Genomic DNA, 25345 nt, shown 5'->3' on the forward strand with positions numbered 1-25345 from the left:
AGCACAGGCTCTGGACGCGCACGCTCAGCGGCCACGGCTCACGGTCCCAGCCGCTCTGCGGCATGTGGGATCCTCCCGGATCGGGGCACGAACCCGTGTCCCCTGCATCGGCAGGCGGACTCTCAACCACTGCGCCACCAGGGAAGCACCAAAAGGAAATCTTAAAAAGTTTTCACAGCATGGAAAAAAAACTAACGTTAATTTAAATCAATACCTACTGCACACCCAAGTGTGAAGTGTAGTGAAGGATTCAAAGGACAATCAGATACAGCCTCTGGAAGAGAAGCTTAGACATGATCAAACTTTTATGATACACAGGAAGGTCCGATAAGTCCCATAAGAGTTAGGAACAAATTATCGTAAGAACTAGTGATATAGGTGAGAATTTCCAGAAAAGAAGATGGCTAAGATACAGGCAGACAGCAATAATACACGCAATCAACAGGAAAGTTCAACTCAACATTTACTGAACACCTACTACAAGAGGCACTGTGAGGAGTTTATCATTTAACAGGGGACACAAACAGGAAACTATAATACAAACCCAGAAGATGTTCACTGCCACAAGATAAAGTGTCAGAACTCATTCATTGAACGACGATTATCATATAGGCAGTGCTATAGATAAAAAACCAAAATGGTATCTGCCACCATAATATAAACTGACATCAAAAAGAGAAGGCATCTAAGCTGTGTTCTGAGGGGATAGTACTTCATCAGCATAGGTGGAAGAGAGGATTGTTGAGATCTGACCTAAAGCAACTTGGCCAGAGCACCAACTATTAGGTCCTTCCCATAAACATCAGTAGCCTTAAATACATGGGTTTAGGTCAGTTCGTATCAGTGCTGACAAAGGAAACAGTGAGCAGAATCTGAAGAACCACAGATCCCCACGCTTTGGCTGGAATATAGAATAAGTGAGGAATGTGAGAAGAAAAAGCTGAAGAGAGGCTGGAATTTGAATTACTAGGACTTGAAATGCTTTCTTTCCCTTAAACTGTAAATATCACCAGATGGAAGCCAAGATCCCAGGTACCTCACAGCACAGAAAAGTTTGTTTCTAGAATTCATAGAACCAAACAGTACTACTCAGAGAAATACATGTGCTGTCCTGTAAAGCTATGTAATGGGTTAGCGATTCTTCTGTGCTATACAGAACTCGCAGTTTTCAGGGGACAGCAGTCAGGGGCCAAAGAGTGGCAAGACTTGTGAGCAGGATCATGTTTATCCTTGTCAAATCTGAAAGGACATCTAACCTACTCCAAAATCAGGAGTAAAAATTGATAATATTTGAGCCACAGCCTCTTGAGGCAGGTCAGTGAGGTCTATGCATATGCATGTGATTTGTTTCATTTGGACCCTACTTAAACTTCTGTCTACTTTATCTGCATTTGGTAAATCAACACATGGCTAGTGGCAGATGAGGGTAAGTGACAGTGACAAAGTAAGACCCAATTTCTTAAAGGAGTCACTAAACAATCCCACTTATTCCACTTAGAAAGCCAATGACAAGGCGGGATGGGGGGACACAAAAAGATAAAAAGATAAATATTTCCAATAACGTCACTTAGTTTCTTTCATCTCCTTGGACTTGTGGCCTGTCTGTACTTCAATAGCTCTGTTTTTAACAGATTTGATATTACAGTTTCTTAATAAGATCCAATATATTTTACCTATATCACTACATTCGACAAGTAATATAGCCATTTAGAGATAACACAGAGGGGAATGACTCACTTAAGGTCACTTAGCAAAGAAGGGAACCATTCAGAGGCTAACAACAGAGTATAAACTACCCATTACTTGTGTAAAGGGGGGAAGGGGTACGCTCACACCCACAGAGGAAGCAGGATTATCTTTCCCAAACTTTTAACATTAACTTCTGCTATCTTCTAATAGGAAAGACTAACCATCTTTTTCCAATTAGCAGCTATGTGAGTGCTTTCTAGTAATAAGTGCCTGAACATAAAACTCATACTACTTCTAACTCAAGTGTTAAATATCATGTGACACACAATGCACAGGTTTCATTCTTTCCGGTGAAGTCCACCACACTAGACAAAGTCTGGTGAACTTTTGTGTATTTCCAAATGGATTACTACTTTTCTACCTCATTAATAATAAAGCTAATTTTACCAAAGTCAGAAGTTTGAAAAACAGTCCCACAAACTAGGTACAGTACTGGGCCCACATCAAGCCGCCAAAGTCATTTGGTGGTTAAATTATTCACTATCAGCAATCGTAAATTCAGTTGGCTCGATCAAGAGTTTATAGTCTATATTAAAGACTGAATCCTACGAGGTAGGTCAGCTGCAGAAGCACTTTTTGTGGACCTGGCCACAGGCAGGGGTAGGAGTCACAATGGGGGTTATATTTTGAAGATTTAATTATTCTGCTATCACCAGTTTCACTTCCTAGTAAACTAAAAAACTGCAAGAAAAAAAGAAAGAATCAAAATCAAAGAAAGTAGAGGAATGAAGATTAAGAAATTGGTGAAACCCAAGAACTGTTTCCTTTCTTTGAAACAGCAAGCTCTGGAATATCAAATGAAAGTTATCCTGTTAACCATTAAGTACCGAACTGGTACAGGCAGCACAATCACAAATATTTGAGTACTGAAGCTGACTCATAAAATTCTAAAAATATTTCATGCTTTAGGCTTTCAAAATACCATCAGTTTAACCCCTCCCCCTCCTTTCATCATGTTATTTTGAAATGTAAATGTTTTTAACCTAGTTCTGGAAACTCTAATTAAAATGCAGTGAATACAGAAAGCCACATGCAATTAGATTTCAAGGCATTATCATTCCTACATCTGATCCTGGATTTAGTAAATCAGTTGTTAAGTACCTGTGCTATCAACTACACTAAAATAAATACATATATGTTTAGGAAAAGAGTTGCCTAAGAGTCTTAACTGCTTAACTGGTAGCCCTTTGAGGGAATATAAAAATCCGTTTATAAAAAGCCATTGTAAAAAAAAAAAAAAGCCATTGTAAAATTGATCTAGAGAACTACTTTGTTAAATTTTCTAAGAATCCCAGTTTATAACGTCCTTGAAAAGGCTGAAATATCTTTTCAGGTCATAGACAAGTACAATCATGTAAAATCAAAACTTATGAGCACTGGATGCTAGTATATTTAGGCCAGAAATTTTTTTCTACATCCATTCAAAGACATTAAATGGATTACACTGTACTTACTCTAATTCTTTTGCAAACAAATACTATTTATTTATTTAGGCCACACGGTGCAGTTTGTGGGATCTTAGTTCCCTGACCAGGGATCAAACCAGGGCCCTCGGCAGTGAAAGCACTGAGTCGTAACCACTGGACCACCAGGGAAGTCCCTAGTTATTTTTTAAATGAATGGAAATGGAAGGAGCACTGAACAGCCAATTTCAAAGAGGTACCAAGTTACAATTTTTTGCTATGCAGTACTCCTCCTGTTGTAAGTACATGTATTATACACACATAAGAATATGTACTATGTAACTCCAATTAAGATATTTTACCAAAATAACCCCATACAAAATTTGAAGAATATCAAAGGCTTGACCTCAAAAGTTTGATAAATTGTACTGAAAGGAAAAATTACTTAATAAATGAACATCAAAAACTCGTAAGTATCAGTATCCCTTAGAAAGCAGCCATACGTGCACATACCCACACACACACACACACACACACACACACATCAGAAACTACCAGAGCTTTTTTTCCCTCTAGTTTTCAAGACTGCTGGAGAAGTCTAGTGAATTATGCAAAGGACAGCAAATATTAAGCTGCCTCTGTATTTATGCTACTGTACTTCCATTTTTAAAACATGCATCTCAACTCCCCAGATACCATCATCCACAGAAACCATGCAGCTATCCAACAGACTTTCAGTGTCACCATTTATTATTTATAGCATTAAATGGGGGAAGTGGCTCTGATGTCACCGACCCTACCCAGTGGAATCACTGACTCAATAAACATTTTCACACTGGAGAAAATCTGGCTAGGAAAACATTTTGCTGTGTTAAGTAGAGTCTTTCACCTTTCCTCTCAACCCTGGGGTAAAAGTTGTTACTGTGTTAGGAGAGATACAAAGAAACTGTCAAGGTTTCCACAGGAGGAAAACCTGAGCATGTCCGTTTGCTGAGGCAAAGACTTCCCCCTCCCAACCCTCCGGAGCCCAGTTTGATTTCCCTAACGCTCAAATTGCCATATTTTACTTCTTCCACCAAATCATCCACCAAGTAGGAAATTCTTCATTTCTACTAGCCACTCTCTCGTGGTCCTGTCTCTAAAAACCCGTTCTGACTCAAAGTCCTAAGGCGGAAGGGGGCTGGGGTGTTCGCGGGGCCAGGAAGTTTGGCCTAGCTACCAAAGGTTTCTAACAGAAGAGTGATCGCCGCCCCAGGGCCCTAGGACACCCCCCCTCCCCCTTTTTCTAGAAGAAAGAACTGGCGGCAGTGACGAGGACAACCCCTCCCCCCTCCTCCCCCAATTTCCCAAAGCAGCTTTGGAAAACGTGAAGTTACAGTTTCTCTTTCCTGGGAGATGGAATCCAGAGTACCTGGGGCCTTGCTATGCAAACATCCCTCTCGGCCGAGTAAGAAACCCTTTGTCCGAGAAGCCGGACACCACAGGGGGCCGGGAAAGAGGCCCCTTATCGGCCACTTCTTCAAATCCGAGAGCTCTCCACCTCCACCCCTGTAGGGCCTGTGCCGGCATCCTCATAGCCCTAGGTTGAAGACAGGGCGCTGAGACCCCTTCTAGGACGCGGAGGCCGAGGCCCTAACCGATCTTCTCGGTACCCTCTCCCATCAGCATCTCACTCGGCCTGAGTGGGGCTTGCAAGAGCGATGCAGGCCTGGACCGGAGAAACAGAGAAAAAAAGAAAGAAAGAAAAAAATCCCTTCTAAAGGGGGAATAAGATGCTAGAGCTAGTGCGAGCTAAGGCCACAGCATAAGCGAGCGAGGGTCGTTCGAGACATGGGCCAAGAGACAGGAGGAAGGGAGGGAGGAAAAACGGGGGGGAGGGAGGAAAAACGAGGGGCATGGAGGGGGCCGGGCCAGGTCCGGCCTGAAATCTCGAGGGATCCGGAGGAACCGCGCCGGGCCGGAGGCCAGGGAAGGCGGGGGGCCCAGGTCCCGGCCGAGGCAGCGAAGAAGGGTCAGGGCCGACCTCGCGCGGGAGGTGGGCAGGCCCGCCCGGAGCCGGACGGACGGAAGAACGGACGGTCCAACGGCCCGCACTCACCATGAGCTCGATGGTCTTGTCCTCAATCACCGAGTCGGGCTCCATGGCGGCCCCGGCGGCCCCGCCTCGCTCTCCCCGCGCAGCAGCGAACAGCCCGGGCGGAGGAGGCGACGGCGGAGGCGGCAGAGGCGGAGGCGGCTATCGCACCCACTCTAGCTGCCAGCCCGCCCGGGCCGCCGGCAGCTCCGCCCTCCCCCTCGGCGAACGCAGTACGCAGAGCTAGGACTACAGCTCCCAGCAGGCGCCGCAGGCCCTGTAGAGCGTTGTGGGAACGAGAAGCCGACACCAGGCCAATCTCTCCTGACAGCTCGAAGCTGAATTCTGAGCCGAAAGTAGCACTGGACTGTGAATGCGAGACGTGCAGACGTAAAGAATTAAGGGGTGCCTCAAGGTGGGGCCTCGGGAGCGATACGACTACATGTCCCAGAAAGCCCTGCGCTCGGGTTCTCTTTCCGGCTAGTTTCTCCTGACTTCCTGGCAGCCCAAGGCTACCCAGACCCGGACGGAAACTCGGAGGCAACTCTTCGCTTGACAGATATCCTGCGTGCGCGACTGATTTCCGCACATGCGCGGTCGGTGTCTGCGGGGCACAGGACACCTAGGTAGCGGAGCGGCTGGTGCGCTGTCGTCTGTGGTAGAGTGAGGTGTTGGCGACAGGTGGGTTCTAGATACTTTGGGAGGGGATGGTTTTGGGGCTCAGGTGTGGGAGGGGGCCAGCGAAAGAGAGAAGTTCGGGCAAAGCTCTGAGAGTATGGGCGTCCCGGGAGGGAGGGGTTTGGAAATTTAGTTGGGGAAGAGGAGGTTTATGGTCTGTATGCACCACGTACTGGGAGGAGCTGAGAGGTGAAAGGGAGCCTGTGTATATTGAGCCCCTCTTATTCATTTGTTCAGAAAATGTTTTTTAAACTTCCAGCCTCTGCCGGGTACCAGTCTAGGCACTGGGAATCAGCTCTGAGCCTTACAGACAAGGGCTCTCTTCTTATGGAGCTTAATTCTAGTGGGGGGGGGGGGAAAGACAGGCATTAACCACAAGAGTGATAGGTGCTAAGAAGGAACACAGCTGGAGATCTGGAGACTCCTTCTGGTGAATTCTGCCTCCAGCGCTATGTGAACTTTGTCAGGTCTGTCAGTACCCTCTAACCAAAGACGACCAGGGGGCGCGCGGATAGTTGAACAAGTTGGGTTTCTGACTGGTTGCAGGAAGGGAGATCACACACCACGAAGAACTGTGGGGCATCTCAGTAGGAGTTGTCAGGTCATTTGGAAGCGAGGCTTTACTCTGGATAAGATGCTGTCAGGAAGTGGGGGTGATTCTATGATTGGATATCTCGATAAATCTTACCTAGAAGGAAGGAATGCTAGACTGAGGCTGAAGGTCTAATTGGTAGAGAAGCAGGAGTCCGTCATTAGCCAGGATGGGGGATGTTTGGTCCTTTTTTATGGTTTGGACAATGTCATATTTTATCTGTGTTCAAATGTAATTAAGGAGCGGTCTTGCTTTTATATTGATCTATCATGGTTACAGAATGGCTTCATCTAACGTTTATGTTCCGTGAAATTTATGTTCAACAGGGGAACACGAGGCCTAGCTAAGAGGGCCAGGCTATCATCTAGTAACATTACTGCCTGTCTGATTGTATCACGCCAGCTTCCGAATGTCTGCTTTTCTTTCTCAAGTGTTTTGCATTCTCTGCACCTGTAGAGTGAAGGGACAAGACCTAGAAATCTTTCCATTTCCAAGGACCAAGTTATTACAGTAATTTGTATGCATGCAGGACACAGTGTAAGTTCCGTGTACGTAGAGTTTTAAGTTTTATAGTCCTTATCTGATGCTTTCCACCAGAGGAATCGAAAGAAAAGCAATGGCAAGAAAGAGCACAGAACTGGAAAGTTATTGCCACTAATTTGCTGTCTGAATTTCACCATATCCTTTTGCTTGTCTGGGCCTTGAGACATTCATTAGTAAAATAAAGGGGCTGAAATAAATGACCTCTGTTTCAGTTACCTATTGCATCATAATAAACCACCTCCAAGGCTTAGTAGCTTAAAATACCAGTGCTTTATTATTCTTTACAATTGTGTGGGTTAACTGGACTCAGCTGGGCCCACATAGTATAAGCTGAAGTTACTTATGGGATTACGATCAGCTGGGAGCTCATCAAAACGGGTTATCCTCGAGGGCCTCTCTCTTTACCTCGTTTCTTACCATTCAGGCTTCTGCATGGTGACTAGCTTCCAAGAGGACAAGCCCCAGTGAATAAAGGCTTATCAAGCCTTTGGTTGCGCCCAACTTGCTAATGTCCCATTGGCTAAAACAAGCCACATGGCAAAGCCCAGAGTCAGTGTGGGAAGGGACTACACAAGGTTGTGAATACAGAGTCGTGGTTCATTGGGGGCCACTAACGTAACAGCCTATCAAGACCTCTAAAGTGTCAGCACTTGCCACGGACCTAGCACATAGGGCTAGGGTAGGAGTCACAAGCTGAGTATGAACCCCCAGTATGTCTGTTTATCCTGCACTGTCTTTTTTATTGTTTCAAAATTCAACAATCTCACAATTGAAAATCCAAATTTCTAATTTCTCTTGAAAAGTTAGACTATCTTGCTGTACTGGATCTGCATGGCAACAGTATGCAGGGGTTAAGTAGCAATTACCTTCTTTATATGAGGCATTTACTCTATAGATTGCCACTGTTACCACTGCTCCCTGTTGCCTTATATCTGCAAGCTTTACTCATTTAAGTTGTATGCTTAACCTATATAGATATTTGAGTTTGCAACCCTTGGCATTGGAACTGTAATGGAGATAACTCAAGGTTTCTCTCCTTTTATTAAAACCATATCCCACCTTAAGAGGTAAAAAAAATACTGATTTTATTGGGTCAAATTCCAGGAGCTCAGTAAGATGCAAAAGTTATGTATACGATAGAAGTCATTCCCAAGCTGTTTAAGAGGCAAACCGAGCCTAGGCTTATCACTTTGCTCTCTCCTCTTCTCTAACAAGAACTCAGACCCTCGGGTATTTTTATTGCTTTAGGCTTGATGCTGACTGGCGATTAGATTTGGTCATAGATAAAGGCAGAAGACCTTGAAGCATATTTTCCCCCCAGTTTTTCAGATAGATCTGCACTGGGGTTTATATGACATGCTAACAGCAAACTGGTACAGGTCCACAATCCCTTAACCAAAACCCCGAGGTCCGGATATGCTTCAGAATTCAGAATTGTTCAGATTGTACAAAGGTAGTATGATGTACATACTGTGTATATAATGTAACACTGCCACTGGGGTCTAAGACAGCATTTCATAATGAAATACATTTATTTTTCTGCAGCAGAGCATATGGGTGCCTGTTATCAATTTATAGCCTCTCAGTTCCAAATCCAGCCTTCTTTTCCATGCTTTGAAATACTGGAGTGGGACCCTGTAAATATTTCTCCCCTGGCAGCTGGCACAGTGCTTAACTTTGTCAATAGAGAGCCCTAGAGGAGACCAGCCAAAGGGTCTTCTCTTCCTTGTTCCAGAATACTTTCTTTTCCTTCTTGCCTTTGTGGCACACAGTAGCAGATGGTTTGCAGAACCGTATCCCTCTCTCTACATACACACACTCACACACACACACACACACACACACACACACGTGTGGCTAGAACATCTAGAGAGTGCTTCCCAGTGAGTTCAGTGGCACCTTAGCGGGCAGTTTCCAGCTTTCCAGCCCCAGCCTGTAGCCCCTCAGCAACATCATCCAATGGGCCATAACTATCCTCTCTCTAGTGAGATCTGAATCTCATCCTAGCAGTGGGGGTGGGAGGATTCTTCCAAGTTTGTTCCTTCCTTGAGTTCTCTGCCTCAGCCCTAAAGGTAGTAGCGTCTCCCTATAACTGCTATTTCTGTATTCTTTAGAGTTGTCTTTACCCCCTTAGTACTTAATACCCTGTTACTAGTTAATAATTTTTTGTATTAAATTTTCACAAAAGAGAGTGTGGCAGATGTGAGGGTGTGTGACTTCCAAGACTAGATCGTAAGAGTCGTGCGTTCCTCCTTGCTCTTTCTCTCTTGGGTTACACACTCTGGAGGAAGCAAGCTGCCGTGTCATGATGACACTTAAGCAGCCCTATGGGATGTCCATGTGGTAAGGAACTGAGGCCACCTGCCAACAACCAGCACTAACTTTCCAGACCTGTGAGTGAGCCATCTTGGAAGCCATCTCCTCCTGCCCCAGTTAATCCTTCGGATGACTAGCCCCATTCAAATCTTGACCTCATGAGAGACCCTAAGCCAGGACTACCCATCCAAGCCATTCTTGGACCCCTGCCCCACAGAGGCTGTGGGAGATAATAAATGTTCATTACTTTTAAGGTGCTAAATTTTGAGATAATTTATTACGCAGCAACAGATAACTAACAGAGGTACCCCCCAAAAAAGAGCTCGTTCAAAATACTGAACTCAGTTCTCTCTTTCTTTGGGGGGGGCGGGGATCCTAGTTCCCCCACCAGGGATCGAAATTGTGCCCCCTTGGAAGCACAGAGCCTTATCCAGTGGACCACTAGGGAAGTCATGAACTCAGTTCTCTTTTTTTTTTTTTAATTTTATTTATTTATTTTTGGCTGCGTTGGGTCTTCGTTGCTACACGTGGGCTTTCTCTAGTTTTAGTGAAAGGGGGCTACTCCTTGTTGTGGTGCACGGGCTCCTCATTGTGGTGACTTCTCGTTGCAGAGCACAGGCTCTAGGTGCACGGGCTTCAATAGTTGTGGCACACGGGCTCAGTAGTTTTGGCTTGCGAGCTCTAGAGCGCAGGCTCAGTAGTTACGGCATACAGGCTTAGTTGCTCCGCAGCGTGTGGGATCTTCCTGGACCAGGGCTCGAACCCGTGTCCTCTGCATTGGCAGGCGGATTCTTAACCACTGCACCACCAGGGAGGTCCCTCAGTTCTCTTTTAATCAAGGCACTTTTAATCAAGTCACCTAAACACTTGGTAGGGCTTTTTGTCTTTCCCTTTCTTACAAATACTTTTTCAGGTAAAGGGTGACATTTTTTTTTTTGGCTGTGTCGGTCTTAGTTGCAGCATGCAGGCTCTTCGTTGCAGCGTGTGGGTTTCTCTCTAGTTGTGGCGCGTAGGCTCCAGAGCGCATAGGCTCTGTAGTTTGCAGCACATGGGCGTGGCATGTGGGATCTTTGTTCCCCAACCAGGGATCAAACCCCTGTTCCCTGCACTGGAAGGCAGATTCTTTACCACTGGACCACCAGGGAAGTCCCAAGGGTGGCATTTGAAAAGGGTATATTTTGACCTGTGCTGGGTTTTCTGAATTCAAATACATTGTAGAGAAGGGTAGTGCAGTGAAATTTTGACTTAACTCATTCCCAACTAACGTAAAGAACAAAATTCTCTTGAAGGAGAATCATGTGAAACCAAAGGAAAGAGAATGTTGGGAAGAAGTATTGAAGGTAGCAGCTCCCTGTTTTATCCACATGGTAAGGTTCCATGCCTTATCCATCTATGTATAGAATCTAGAAAAGAAGATAGTTATCATGAAATACATATGAGCACGTTTATTTGAACTGAAAAACAAAAGCCAGACTTTTTCTGAGAGTCTAACTTGGCTGACTGGTTTGATAGGTGGCATAACAATAATAGATGTTAGATGAGGTGAATCTTTAGTTCTATAATTTTTAGGAAAATACATTTAAAGCACATGAGGAAAAACATTTCATCAATTAATGTATTGGCAAACATGTATTAAAATTAATATTTGTATCTTCCCAATGCTTTTTTGTTTCTTTAACTTATCAGGTCACTTAAGACCACCAAGTGAAAGAGTAAAAAAAGATTGTATTAGAATAGAATACACTGTGCCACCATGACAAATTAACTCTCTGTATATTCAGAATTCAGTCAGAGAAGCAGAACCACTAAGGGTGTTACTAAGGGGCTTTTTTTTTTTTTTTTACAAGAAGTTGACCTCATGTAATTGTCCAAGCAATCTCTGTAAGGTTGCAGTCTTTGCAGTCGATGCTGGATCTTCAAGTCCACAGGGAAGGCAGTCAGGACGAGAAGATGGATGTAAGGTCGGGAGAGCAGGCATAAGCCAAACTGGAGTCCATGAGGACAGATGAAACCTGTGTCAGTTCTTATTGCCCCTGACCTTGGTGGTATGGACGTCCTGAAGAGGCTGGAGCCCTTTGCCAGAGAACTGAACACACACAGGCCTGCCCAGGAATTAGAGAAGCTGAAAGAGGCTTTAGGGGAAGGTGGAGTGATTGCAGGCAGGGCCTTTCCTCATGCCAAGGAGGTGAGTGAGCAAGCAGATCAGTGACAATGTATATGGGCTGCAAAATGACTACAGTTTCACTTCCACCTTCCAAATCCCTACACCAGACTGTCTGGTGGCCCACCCTGATCAGAAACGTAGGTGAACAGAATTCTGGGAAATGTAGTTTAGCTTAGTCAAGTTGACATATTACTAAGTGTCCACACCCTGGAAACGTAGTGACTTTATATACATGTCTTGTTCATACAAGGTCTAATGGAGTCAGCTAGCCCTCCATCTTATAGTTTTCATGGTCTCCAGTATTGCTGGGGCAGAGGGGAAGCTCACCAGCATACTCAGAAGCACATTACTTCTGCTCACTATTCATTGGTCAGTGCCTAATCACGAGGCCCTAAGAAACTGCAAGGGAGGCTGAATTTGGTGAACACAAAGGAATTTTGGTAGATGATGTGTGCTATACCAGTAAAATTCATATTCATTTAATAAATCTTGGTAAAGACTTTTTGGTATATTTCCCAGAAATTGAGAAAGTGAATTTCTCCAGTGAATATACAAAAAAATCATTTTACTAGTCAGGTGGTTTCCAAAACTTTGCTTTCAAAAAAACTGAAGGAAGATTGAATTGAATTTTAATGATAATTTAAAATAATTTTGCTAACAGACCACTATGTAATATTTGCCATAATAACTTGGAAATAATCTTCAAAGTTGCATACCATTGCTATGAGAAATGTTCATTCTTATATGAACAAGTCTTCTTAGTACTGACCATGGGCACTGGTTCCTCATTCATGTCTGAAAAAGTAAGTGCGGGGGCCAAAGGCTGAGCGGGGACAGCCTGTGGCCACAGAGGGGACATACCTGTCTTGGGAAGGGCTCATACTTCCCAAGTTCTGAGGGGCAAAGATGCATGGTTTGTGGGGACCAGCTGTAGATACCACAAAAAGATTGTTTTGAAATAGTTGTTGAGCAAGAGGACCATCTGGAGGGTCAGGATGGTCTCAACAGGCATGCCTTGTTGAGAGTATACCACAGGAAGCCCTAGATTAAGAGGAGGGGGATTTCAGGTAGCTAGCCAGAGGAGGTGGTATCTCTCATCTGAGAATAGCAACCCCAAAAAATGCCCCAGGAGAGCACTTTGACATGAAATACCTAGGACATACATGTACCACATTATAACTGGGCAAGTCAAGACATCTCTTCCCCTGCCTCAGCTTGGGTTCCCCAGAAGCAGACCCTGAGTCGAGGATACTGTAAAGGGCTTTATTAAGAAGTGCTCCCAGGAGAAACCTGTTAGTGAGGAAAGCAAAAAAGGGAAGTTGTGCTCTCAGGCAGAGTTCCACAGAGAGGAGTTTGAGCTGCAGGCTGATCCTGTGTGGTGCTCCAGAATGTAAATTACTCCTCAGAGTTTGTCCTGACTTGAGGGGTGAGAGCTTGGCTTTCCTGGTCCTAGATCAGTCAGTCTGCCCCCAGGCACTTCTGACTGCAAAGCGTCACCAGCAGGAGGACCGTCCTCCAAAGAGTAGTTGGTGTGGGCCTTTAGAAAGGAAAGCACACGGAAGCCAGGAGAGGAGGTTAAAGGAATCTAGGTTTGAACAGGCACCGTCTGCTACAGATCATCCTGCAGACCGCTCAGATCTACTTGTAATATTTTACGTTAAGTTCACCTCGTCCCAACTGCTTCAAGATTGGGATTGGTTGCAATGTCTGGGAGAAAATTTAGAAGAAGAATGTTAGAGGGATGAGCAACAGCCCCCTCTGCTGCAGTTGTTGCCAAGGCTGTAAATTTGTCATCTTCCTTTCTCTGTGTTCTAGATTTCCTCCTTTACCCTTGACTGTAATGCTTCTGCTGTTGTAGGTGGCTTGCATTGAAGGGTGTCCCAGACCTTCGTCCCTGAGAGGTCTGAGGCCCTGGATACCCATGCCTTTATGAAGCTGGGATTGCTGGGATTGGCCATTCAGCATTACACCTGGCCTGGGAGTACAAGATATCACTGAGCTAGTACCTCTAAGGGACCATACACAGCCCACAGTTCCCACAGGAGAACTGGACAAAGTCCTGCTCTAGCTCTTCTTTGTAATGATGTATCGCATCTACCTGGTCTTCTCTCTCTGAGTCTTCTGTTACCATTTCTGTCTTATTTCACTTCTGCAGTCTCAGTGTAACCATATTAGTTTCCTGTGGCTATCACAACAAATGACCATAAACTTGTGGCTTAAAACAACAGAAATTTATCCTCTCACCTTTCTGGAGACCAGAAGTCTGAAATCAAGGCGTGGGCAGGACCATATTCCCTCAGAGTAAGAGTTCTTTATATATTTTAGATATTAATTTCTTATCAAATATATAATTTTAAAATATTTTCTCCAATATTTTCACTCTGTTGATAGTATCCTTTGATGCAAAAAAGTTATAAATTTTTATGTAAATATTTTTCTTTTGTTGCCTGTACTTTGGGTGTCATAGCCAAGGCATTACTGCCAAATCCAATCTCATGAAGCTTTTTCCCTGTTTCCTTCTAAGAGTTGTATAGTTTTAGCTCTTAAATTTAGGTCTTTGATCTGTTTTGAGTTCATTTTTGTGTATGGTGTAAGGTAAGGAAGGGTCCAACCTCATTCTTTTGCCTTTTTTACCTCTTCCAGTTTCTGGTTGTTCCTGGTTCCTTTTCTTGTGGCAGTGTAATTCCAGTTTCTGTCTCTGTCTTCACATGGCCTTCTTCTCTTTGTCTCTGTGGTTCTCCTCTGTGTCTGTGTCTTGTAAGAAACCCATCATTGGCCCACCCTAATCCAAGGTGATCTTAGCTTGAGATCTTTAATTGCATCTACAAAGACACAATTCCAAATAAGATCACATTCTGAGACTCTGGGTAGGAATATTTTGGGGAGGCCACTCTTCAACCCACTACAGTGTCCATTCTAATCTCCTTTGCTATAAGCAATTTTATTACCAATCCTTTTGTTCCTTTTCCTTAGAACAATCTTTAGCATCCTCTGCCACATCCCACTTAAAGTGCTCCACTCAACCCAGTGAGCACCAAGTCCTGATCTATTGGCTTTTTAGCTATATCTGTTCAGTATTTTCTTAGTGGTTGTTCCAGGGATTGCAATATACCTCCTTAACTTTTCATTTACTTAGAATTAATATTTTAACACTTCACCTAAAATACAGAAACCTGGCAACTGTACGGATCCATTTATCCCTTCCCATCTTTTATGCCATAGATGTCATAGGTATTATGTCTACATACATTAAAAACCTCACAAGGCAAAGCTATACATTTTGCTTTAAGCAGTATTATGTATTTCTTTTAAAAGTCAGAGGGAAGAAAATAGTCTTTTATGTGTTACCCAGTTATTTACCATTTGTGATTCTCTTTATTCTTTCCTGCATATCCAGTTTTCCATCTGGTATCATTTCCTTTCAGTCTGAAGACTTCGTTTACCATTTTTTGCAGTACCTCCCTGCTGACAATGAATTCTTTTGGTTTTTCTTTTATCTGAAAATGCCTTTATTCGTCATTTCTTGAAGGATATTTTAGCTAGATTTAGAATTCTAGGTTAGAAGTTCTTTCCACCCTTAAAGATGTTGGTCTTCTATTATATTAGGTTCCTGGGGCTCCTATAACAAATTACTACAAACTTCATGACAGAGCAACAGAAATTTATTCTTTCACAGTTTTGAAGGCCAGAAGTTCAAAATCAACGTGTGGGCAGCGCCACACTCCCTCCAAAGGCTCTAGAGAAGCATCCTTCTGTGCCTCTTCTAGCTGTTCCAGGCATTGTTTGGCTTGTAGTTTCATAACTCCAATCTCTGCCTCCCTCTTTACATGGCCTTCTGTGTTTCTGCTCTTCTTATGAGGATACTTGTCATTGGATTTAGGTCCCACCTGGTTAATCCACAGTGATCTCATCTCAAGATCCTTAATTGTATCTGTAAAGACCCTTTTCCAAATAAGTTCACATTCACAAGTACCCAGGGGTTAGGACTTAGACACATTGTTTTTTAACTGAGATATGATAACATATAAAATATATTAGTTTCAGGTTTACAACATAATAATTCAATGTTTGTATTTATTGCAGAATGATCACCACAGTAAGACTAGTTAAGCCACACATAATTACAATTTTTTTCTTGTGATGAGAACTTTTAAGATCTAATCTCTTAGCAACTTTCAGATACACAATACAATTATAGTCACCATGCTGTATGTTATAGCTCATGATTTATTTTATAGCTGGAAGTTTCTACCTCTTGCCCATCTTCACCCCATTTTGCCTGTCCTTCAACCCCTGCCTCTAGCAACTGCCAGTCTGTTCTCTGTATCTTGCATTGAGTTCTTTGTAATTTTTTAGATTCCACATGATTATATGATATTTGTCTTTCTTTGTCTGACTTATATCAGTTAGCATAATGCCTTCAGGGTCCATCCATGTTGTCACAAATGGAAACATTTTCTCATTTTTTATGGCTGAATAATATTTCAATGTGTGTGTGTATGTGTGTGTATGTGTGTATCAAAACTTCTTTATTCATTCATTAATTGAAATTTAGGTTTCTCCATGTCTTGGCTATTTTTAATAATGCTGCTATGAACATTGGGGTGCAGATGTCTTTTTGAGTTAGTGTTTTCGTTTCCTTTGGATATATTCCCAGAAGTGGAATTGCTGGATCATTGGTAGTTCAGTTTTTATTTGGGGAGGGGGGATCCTCCATACTGTTTTCCATAGTGGCTATACCAGTTTACAGTCTTGCCAGCAGTACACAAAGGTTCCCATTTCTTTACATCCTCACCAGCATTTATCTCTTATCTTTTTGATGATAACAGTTCTAACAGGTGATATCTCATTGTCGTTTTTTGCCCATTTTTAATTATTTTTTTGGACACGCCACGGGGCTTGCGGGATCTTAGTTCCCCTATCAGGTATTGAACCTGGGACCTCGGCAATGAAAGTGCAGGGTCCTAACCACTGGACCTCCAGGGAATTCCCTCACCCATTTTTTAATTGGATTGTTTTTTTGCTATCGAGTTATATGAGTTCTTTATTTTGGATATTTATCCCTTATCAGATAAATGGTTTACTAATTTTTTTCCCATTCTATACGTTATATTTTCATTTTGTTGATTGTTTCTTTTGCCACGCAGAAGCTTTTTTAGTTTGATGAAGTCCCACTTGTTTGGTTTTTATTTTGTTGATTGTGCTTTAGGTGTCGTATCCAAAAAAATCATTGCCAAGACCCATGTCAGGGAGCTTTTTCCCTGTGTTTTCTTCTAAGAGTTTTGTGGCTTCAGGTCATACGTTAAGTATTTAATCCATTTTAAGTTAATTGTTGTGAGTAGTATAACACAGGGACCTAGATTCATTCTTTTACATGTGAATTTTCCCAGCACCGTTAATTAAAAAGAATCTCTTTCCTCCATTGACTACTCCTGGCTCCTTTATCAAATATTAGTTGACTGTGTATGGTTGGGTTTATTTCTAATCTCTCAATTCTGTGCCATTGATCTATGTATCTGTTTTTATGGCAATATCATACTGTTTTGATTACTATAGCTTTATACTATAGTTTGAAATCAGACCGTGTGATGCCTTTCATTTTCTTCTTTCTCAGGACTGCTTGGCTAGTTGGGGTCTTTTGTGGTTCCTTACAATTTTTCTTTTCTACTTCTGTAAAAAATGCCATTGGAGGGCTTCCCTGGTGGAGCAGTGGTTGGGAGTCCACCTGCCGATGCAGGGGACGCGGGTTCGAGCCCCGGTCCGGGAGGATCCCACATGCTGCGGGGCAGCTGGGCCCGTGAGCCATGGCCACTGGGCCTGCGCGTCCAGAGCCTGTGCTCCCCAATGGGAGAGGCCACAACAGTGAGAGGCCCGCGTACCCCCCCCCCACACACAAAAAGGCATTGGAATCTTGATAGGGATTGCATTGAATCTATAGATGACTTTTGGTAGTATGAACATTTTAACAATATTAATCTTCCAATGAGTGAACACAGGATACTGTTCTATTTATTTGTGTTGTCTTCAATTTCTTACATCAGCGTCTTGTAGTTTTCAGATTAGAGCCCTTTCATCTCCTTGGTTAAGTTTATTCCTATTTTATTGTTATTGATGCCTCTGTAAATGGGATTGTTTTCTTTATTTTTCAGATAACTCCTACTTACTATGTAAAAACACCACTACTTTTGGCACATGAATTTTGTATCCTGCATCTTTACTGAATTCATTGATTGGATTTAACAGTGTTTTGGTGGAATCTTTAGGATTTTCCATATATAAAATGTCATCTGCAGAGAGATAATTTCACTTCCTTTCCGTTTCTGATCCTTTTATTTCTTTTTCTTTTTTTTTTTTACATCTTTATTGGAGTATAATTGCTTTACAATGGTGTGTTAGTTTCTGCTTTACAACAAAGTGAATCAGTTATACATATACATATGTTCCCATATCTCTTCCCTCTTGCGTCTCCCTCCCTTTCCCCCTCCCTATCCCACCCATCCAGGCAGTCACAAAGCACCAAGCTGATCTCTCTGTGCTATGCGGCTGTTTCCCACTAGCTATCTACCTTACGTTTGGTAGTGTATATATGTCCATGCCACTCTCTCGCTTTGTAATAGCTTACCCTACCCCTCCCCATATTCTCAAGTCCATTCTCTAGTAGGTCTGTGTCTTTATTCCTGTCTTACCACTAGGTTCTTCATGACATTTTTTTTTTAATTCCATATATATGTGTTAGCATACGGTATTTGTCTTTTTCTTTCTGACTTACTTCACTCTGTATGACAGACTCTAGGTCTATCCACCTCATTACAAATAGCTCAATTTCGTTTCTCTTTATGGCTGAATAATATTCCATTGTATATATGGGCCACATCTTCTTTATCCATTCATCCGATGATGGGCATTTAGGTTGTTTCCATCTCCAGGCTATTGTAAATAGAGCTGCAATGAACATTTTCGTACATGACTCTTTTTGAATTATGGTTTTCTCAGGGTATATGCCCAGTAGTGGGATTGCTGGGTCATATGGTAGTTCTATTTGTAGTTTTTTAAGGAACCTCCATACTGTTCTCCATAGTGTCTGTACCAATTCACATTCCCACCAGCAGTGCAAGAGTGTTCCCTTTTCTCCACACCCTCTCCAGCATTTATTGTTTCTAGATTTTTTGATGATGGCCATTCTGACTGGTGTGAGATGATTTCTCATTGTAGTTTTGATTTGCATTTCTCTAATGATTAATGATGTTGAGCATTCTTTCATGTGTTTGCTGGCAGTCTGTATATCTTCTTTGGAGAAATGTCTATTTAGGTCTTCTCCTCATTTTTGGATTGGGTTGTTTTTTTTTTTGTTATTGAGCTGCATGAGCTGCTTGTAAATTCTGGAGATTAATCCTTTGTCAGTTGCTTCATTTGAAACTATTTTCTCCCATTCTGAGGTTTGTCTGTTGGTCTTGTTTATGGTTTCCTTTGCTGTGCAAAAGCTTTGAAGTTTCATTAGGTCCCTTTTATTTATTTTTGTTTTTATTTCCATTTCTCTAGGAGGTGGGTTAAAAAGGATCTTGCTGTGATTTATGTCATAGAGTGTTCTGCCTGTCTTTTCCTCTAAGCGTTTGATGGTTTCTGGCCTTACATTTAGGTCTTTAATCCATTTTGAGCTTATTTTTGTGTATGGTGTTAGGGAGTGATCTAATCTCATGCTTTTACATGTACCTGTCCAGTTTTCCCAGCACCACTTATTGAAGAGACTGTCCTTTCTCCACTGTACATTCCTGCCACCTTTATACAAGATAAGGTGTCCATATGTGCGTGGGTTTATCTCTGGGCTTTCTATCCTGTTCCATTGATCTGTCTTTCTGTTTTTGTGCCAGTACCATACTGTCTTGATTACTGTAGCTTTGTAGTATAGTCTGAAGTCGGGGAGCCTGATTCCTCCAGCTCCGTTTTTCGTTCTCAACATTGCTTTGGCTATTCGGGGTCTTTTGTGTTTCCATACAAATTGTGAAATGTTTTGTTCTAGTTCTGTGAAAAATGCCAGTGGTAGTTTGATAGGGATTGCATTGAATCTGTAGATTGCTTTGGGTAGTAGAGTCATTTTCACAATGTTGATTCTTCCAATCCAAGAACATGGTATATCTCTCCATCTATTTGTATCATCTTTAATTTCTTTCATCAGTGTCTTATAATTTTCTGCATACAGGTCTTTTGTCTCCTTAGGTAGGTTTATTCCTAGATATTTTATTCTTTTTGTTGCAATGGTAAATGAGAGTGTTTTCTTGATTTCACTTTCAGATTTTTCATCATTAGTGTATAGGAATGCCAGAGATTTCTGTGCATTAATTTTGTATCCTGCAACTTTACCAAAATCATTGATTAGCTCTAGCAGTTTTCTGGTAGCAATTTAGGATTCTCTATGTATAGTATCATGTCATCTGCAAACAGTGACAGCTTTACTTCTTCTTTTCCGATTTGGATTCCTTTTATTTCCTTCTCTTCTCTGATTGCTGTGGCTAAAACTTCCAAAACTATGTTGAATAAGAGTGGTGAGAGTGGGCAACCTTGTCTTGTTCCTGATCTTAGTGGAAATGCTTTCAGTTTTTCACCATTGAGGACGATGTTGGCTGTGGGTTTGTCATATATGGCCTTTATTAGGTTGAGGAAAGTTTCCTCTATGCCTACTCTCTGCAGGGTTTTTATCATAAATGGGTGTTGAATTTTGTTGAAAGCTTTCTCTGCATCTATTGAGATGATCATATGGTTTTTCTCCTTCAATTTGTTAATATGGTGTATCACGTTGATTGGTTTGCGTTTATTGAAGAATTCTTGCCTTCCTGGAATAAACCCCACTTGATCATGGTGTATGATCCTTTTAATGTGCCGTTGGATTCTGTTTGCTAGTATTTTGTTGAGGATTTTTGCATCTATGTTCATCAGTGATATTGGCCTGTAGTTTTCTTTCTTTGTGACATCCTTGTCTGGTTTTGGTATCAGGGTGATGGTGGCCTCGTAGAATGAGTTTGGGAGTGTTCCTCCCTCTGCTATATTTTGGAAGAGTTTGAGAAGGATAGGTGTTAGCTCTTCTCTAAATGTTTGATAGAATTTGCCTGTGAAGCCATCTGGTCCTGGGCTTTTGTTTGTTGGAAGATTTTTAATCACAGTTTCAATTTCAGTGATTATGATTGGTCTGTTCATAGTTTCTGTTTCTTCCTGTTTCAGTCTTGACAGGTTGTGCATTTCTAAGAATTTGTCCATTTCTTCCAGGTTGTCCATTTTATTGTCATACAGAGTTGCTTGTAGTAATCTCTCATGATCTTTTGTATTTCTGTAATGTCAGTTGTTACTTCTCCTTTTTCATTTCTAATTCTATTGATTTGAGTCTTCTCCCTTTTTTTCTTGATGAGTCTGGCTAATGGTTTATCTATTTTCTTTATCTTCTCAAAGAACTAGCTTTTAGTTTTATTGATGTTTGCTATTGTTTCCTTCATTTCTTTTTATTTATTTCTGATCTGATTTTTATGATTTCTTTTCTTTTGCTAGCTTTGGGGTTTTTTTGGTTCTTCTTTCTCTAATTGCTTTAGGTGCAAGGTTAGGTTGTTTTTTCGAGATGTTTCCTGCTTTTTAAGGTGGGCTTGTATTGCTATAAACTTCCCCCTTAGAACTGCTTTTGCTGCATCCTATAGGTTTTGGGTCGTCGTGTCTCCATTGTCATTTGTTTCTAGGTATTTTTTAATTTCCTCTTTGATGTCTTCAGTGATCAGTTCGTTATTAAGTAGTGTATTGTTTAGCCTCCATGTGTTTGTATTTTTTACAGTTCTTTTCCTGTAAGTGATATCTAGTCTCATGGCGTTGTGGTCGGAAAAGATACTTGATACAATTTCCATTTTCTTAAATTTACCAAGACTTGATTTGTGACCCAAGGTATGGTCTATCCTGGAGAGTGTTCCATGAGCACTTGAGAAAAATGTGTATTCTGTTGTTTTTGATTGGAGTGTCCTGTAAATATCAATTAAGTCCATCTTGTTTAATGTATCATTTAAAGCTTGTGTTTCCTTATTTATTTTCCTTTTGGATGATCTGTCCATTGGTGAAAGTGGGGTGTTAAATTCCCCTACTATGAATGTGTTACTGTCGATTTCCCCTTTTATGGCTGTTAGTATTTGCCTTATATATTGAGGTGCTCCTTTGTTGGGTGCATAAATATTTACAATTGTTATATCTTCTTCTTGGATCGATCCGTTGATCATTATGTAGTGTCCTTCTTTGTCTCTTGTAATAGTCTTTATTTTAAAGTTTATTTTGTCTGATGAGAATTGCTACTCCAGCTTTCTCTTGGTTTCCATTTGCATGGAATATCTTTTTCCATCCCCTTACTTTCAGTCTGTATGTGTCTCTAGGTCTGAAGTGCGTCTCTTGTAGATAGCAAATATATGGGTCTTGTTTTTGTATCCATTTAGCCAATCTGTGTCTTTTGGTGGAAGCATTTAGTCCATTTACATTTAAGGTAATTATCGATATGTATGTTGCTATTCCCATTTTCTTAATTGTTTTGGGTTTGTTATTGTAGGTCTTTTCCTTCTCTTGTGTTTCTTGCCTAGAGAAGTTCCTTTAGCATTTGTTGTAAAGCTGGTTTGGTGGTGCTGAACTCTCTCAGCTTTTGCTTTTCTGTAAAGGTTTTAATTTCTCCATCAAATCTGAATGAGATCCTTGCTGGGTAGAGTAATCTTGGTTGCAGGTTTTCCTCCTTCATCACTTTCAATATGTCCTGCCACTCCCTTGTGGCTTGCAGAGTTTCTGATGAAAGATCAGCTGTTCACCTTATGGGGAATCCCTTGTGTGTTTTTTGTTGTTTTTCCCTTACTGCTTTTAATATGGTTTCTTTGTATTTAATTTTTGACAGTTTGATTAACATGTGTCTTGGCGTATTTCTCCTTGGATTTATCCTGTATGGGACTCTCTGTGCTTCCTGGACTAGATTAACTATTTCCTTCCCCATATTAGGGAATTTTTCAACTATAATCTCTTCAAATATTTTCTCAGTCCCTTTCTTTTTCTCTTCTTCTTCTGGAACCCCTATAATTCGAATGTTGGTGCGTTTAATGTTGTCCCGGAGGTCTCTGAGACTGTCCTGAGTTCTTTTCATTCTTTTTTCTTTATTCTGCACTGCAGTCGTTATTTCCACTATTTTATCTTCCAGGTCACTTATCCATTCTTCTGTCTCAGTTATTCTGCTATTGATCCCATCTAGAGTATTTTTCATTTCATTTATTGTATTGTTCATCATTGTTTGTTTCACCTTTAGTTCTTCTAGGTCCTTGTTAAATATTTCTTGCATTTTGTCTATTCTATTTCCAAGATTTTGGATCATCTTTACTATCATTATTCTGAGTTCTTTTTCATGTAGACTGCCTATTCCCTCTTCATTTGTTAGGTCTGGTGGGTTTTTATCTTGCTCCTTCATCTGCTGTGTGTTTTTGTGTCTTCTCATTTTGCTTATCTTACTGTGTTTGGGGTCTCCTTTTTGCAGGCTGCAGGTTCGTAGTTCCCGTTGTTTTTGGTGTCTGTCCCCAGTGGCTAAGGTTGGTTCAGTGGGTTGTGTAGGCTTCCTGGTGCAGGGGACTAGTGCTGTGTTCTGGTGGATGAGGCTGGATCTTGTCTCTGTGGTGGGCAGGTCCACGTCTGGTGGTGTGTTTTGAGGTGTCTGTGGACTTACTGTGGTTTTAGACAGCCTCTCTGATAATGGGTGGTGTTTTGTTCTTGTTTTGCTAGTTGTTTGGCATAGGGTGTCCAGCACTGTAGCTTGCTGGTTGTTGATTGAAGTTGGGTGCTGGCGTTGAGATGGAAATCTCTGGGAGATTTTCCTCGTTTGATATTATGTGGAGCTGGGAGGTCTCTTGTGGACCAGTGTCCTGAAGTTGGCTCTCCCACCTCAGAGGCACAGCACTGACTCCTGGCTGCAGCACTAGGAGCCTTTCATCCACAGGGCTTAGAATAAAAGGGAGAAAAAGTAGAGAGAAAAAATTAGTAGAAGTAGGAAGAGAGAAAGGAAGGAAGGAAGAAAGAGAGAAAGAAGAAAGAAGGAAAGAAAGGAAAGAGGGAGGGAGGGAGGGATGGTGGGAGGAAGGAGGGAAGGAAGGAGAAAAGATAAAATAAAATAGAGTAAAATATAATAAAGTTATTAAATTAAAAAACAATTATTAAGATAAAAAAATGGACGGATAGAACCTTAGGACAAATGGTGGAAGCAAAGCTATACAGACAAAATCTCATACAGAAGCATACACATACACACTCACAAAAAGAGGAAAAGGGGAAAAAAATCATAAATCTTCCTCTCAAAGTCCACCTCCTCAATTTGGGATGATTCGTTGTCTAAAGGAGGGAAGGAAGGAAAGAAAGAAAGAAAGAAAGAAAGAAGATAAAGTAAAATAGAATAGAGTTATTAAAATTAATTATTAAGAAAGAAAAAAAATTTAAAATAAAAAAACGGACAAATAGTACCCTAGTACAAATGGTGGAAGCAAAGCTATACAGACAAAATCTCACATAGAAGCATACACATAAACATTCACAAAAAGAGGAAAAGGGGAAAAAATCATAAATGTTGCTCTCAAAGTCCACCTCCTCAGTTTGGGATGATTCGTTGTCTATTCATGTATTCCACAGACATGAAGTTGATTGTGGAGCTTTAATCCGCTGCTCCTGAGGCTGCTGGGAGAGATTTCCCTTTCTCTTCTTTGTTCTCACAGCTCCCAGGGGCTCAGTTTTGGATTTGCCCCCGCCTCTGTGTGTAGGTTGTCGGAGGGCGTCTGTTTTTTGCTCCGACAGGACGGGGTTAAAGGAGCCGCTGACCCGGGGCATCTGGCTCACTCAGGCCGGGGGGAGGGAGGGGCACGGAGTGCGGGGCAGGCCTGCGGTGGCAGATGCCGGCAGGACGTTGCACCAGCCTGAGGCGCGCCGTGCACTCTCCCGGGGAAGTTGTCCCTGGATCCCGGGAACCCGGCAGTGCCGGGCTGCACAGGCTCCCGGGAGGGGCGGTGGGGATAGTGACCTGTGCTGGCACAGAGGCTTCTTGGTGGCGGCAGCAGCAGCCTTAGCGCCTCATGCCGGTCTCTGGGGGGTCCGCGCTTTTAGCCGCGGCTCGCGCCCGTCTCTGGAGCTCCTTTAAGCAGCGCTCTTAATCCCGTTTCCTCGCGCACCAGGAAACAAAGAGGGAAGAAAAAGTTTCTTGCCTCTTCGGCAGCTCCAGACCTTTTCCTGGACTCCCTCCCAGCTATCCGTGGTGCACTAACCCCTTCAGGCTGTGTTCATGCCGCCAACCCCAGTCCTCTCCCTGCGCTCCGACCGAAGCCCGAGCCTCAGCTCGCAGCCCCGCCCGCCCCGGCGGGTGAGCAGACAAGCCTCTCGGGCTGGTGAGTGCCAGTCGGCACCGATCCTCTGTGCGGGAATCTCCCCGCTTTGCCCTCTGCACCCCTGTTGCTGTGCTCTCCTCTGAGGCTCCGAAGCTTACCCCCTCCGCCACCCGCAGTCTCCCCCCCACGAAGGGGCTTCCTAGTGTGTGGAAACCTTTCATCCTTCACAGCTCCCTCCCACTGGTGCAGGTCCCGTCCCTATTCTTTTGTCTTTGTTTATTCTTTTTTCTTTTGCTCTACCCAGGTACGTGGGGGAGTTTCTTGTCTTCTGGGAGGTCTGAGGTCTTCTGCCAGCGTTCAGAAGGTGTTCTGAACGAGTTGTTCTGTAGGAGGTGTTCTGTAGGAGGTGTTCCACGTGTAGATGTATTTCTGGTGTATCTGTGGGGAGGAAGATGATCTCTGCGTCTTACTCTTCCGCCA

At 42.5% G+C, this 25345-nt stretch overlaps 1 protein-coding gene and 1 long non-coding RNA gene across 9 annotated transcripts in view; one reads left to right on the top strand and one right to left on the bottom strand.

Annotated features, from left to right (window-relative positions):
• The window catches only part of FBXW11 (F-box and WD repeat domain containing 11), a 129139-nt gene extending 123524 nt beyond the window's left edge, over positions 1 to 5615 (bottom strand). For 3 of the 7 annotated variants that reach the window (XM_030829933.3, XM_030829936.3, XM_060296600.2), the window contains exon 1: positions 5251 to 5613. In XM_030829933.3, the coding sequence (XP_030685793.1) occupies positions 5251 to 5295 (45 nt within the window). In that variant the 5' untranslated portion in view covers positions 5296 to 5613. Of the gene's footprint in view, positions 1 to 5250 lie in introns of all 7 variants that reach the window. The other 4 variants (XM_030829931.3, XM_030829934.3, XM_030829935.3 and 1 more) reach the window with 3 other exon arrangements.
• The window catches only part of LOC115838768 (uncharacterized), a 70849-nt gene continuing 50647 nt past the window's right edge, over positions 5144 to 25345 (top strand). For both annotated transcript variants that reach the window (XR_009563506.1, XR_004033763.2), the window contains exon 1: positions 5144 to 5907. This is a non-coding gene — a long non-coding RNA (uncharacterized lncRNA). The remainder of the gene's footprint in view (positions 5908 to 25345) is intronic.

Source organism: Globicephala melas, chromosome 3, assembly GCF_963455315.2.
Source record: "Globicephala melas chromosome 3, mGloMel1.2, whole genome shotgun sequence".
NCBI classification, from domain to species: Eukaryota; Metazoa; Chordata; class Mammalia; order Artiodactyla; family Delphinidae; genus Globicephala; species Globicephala melas.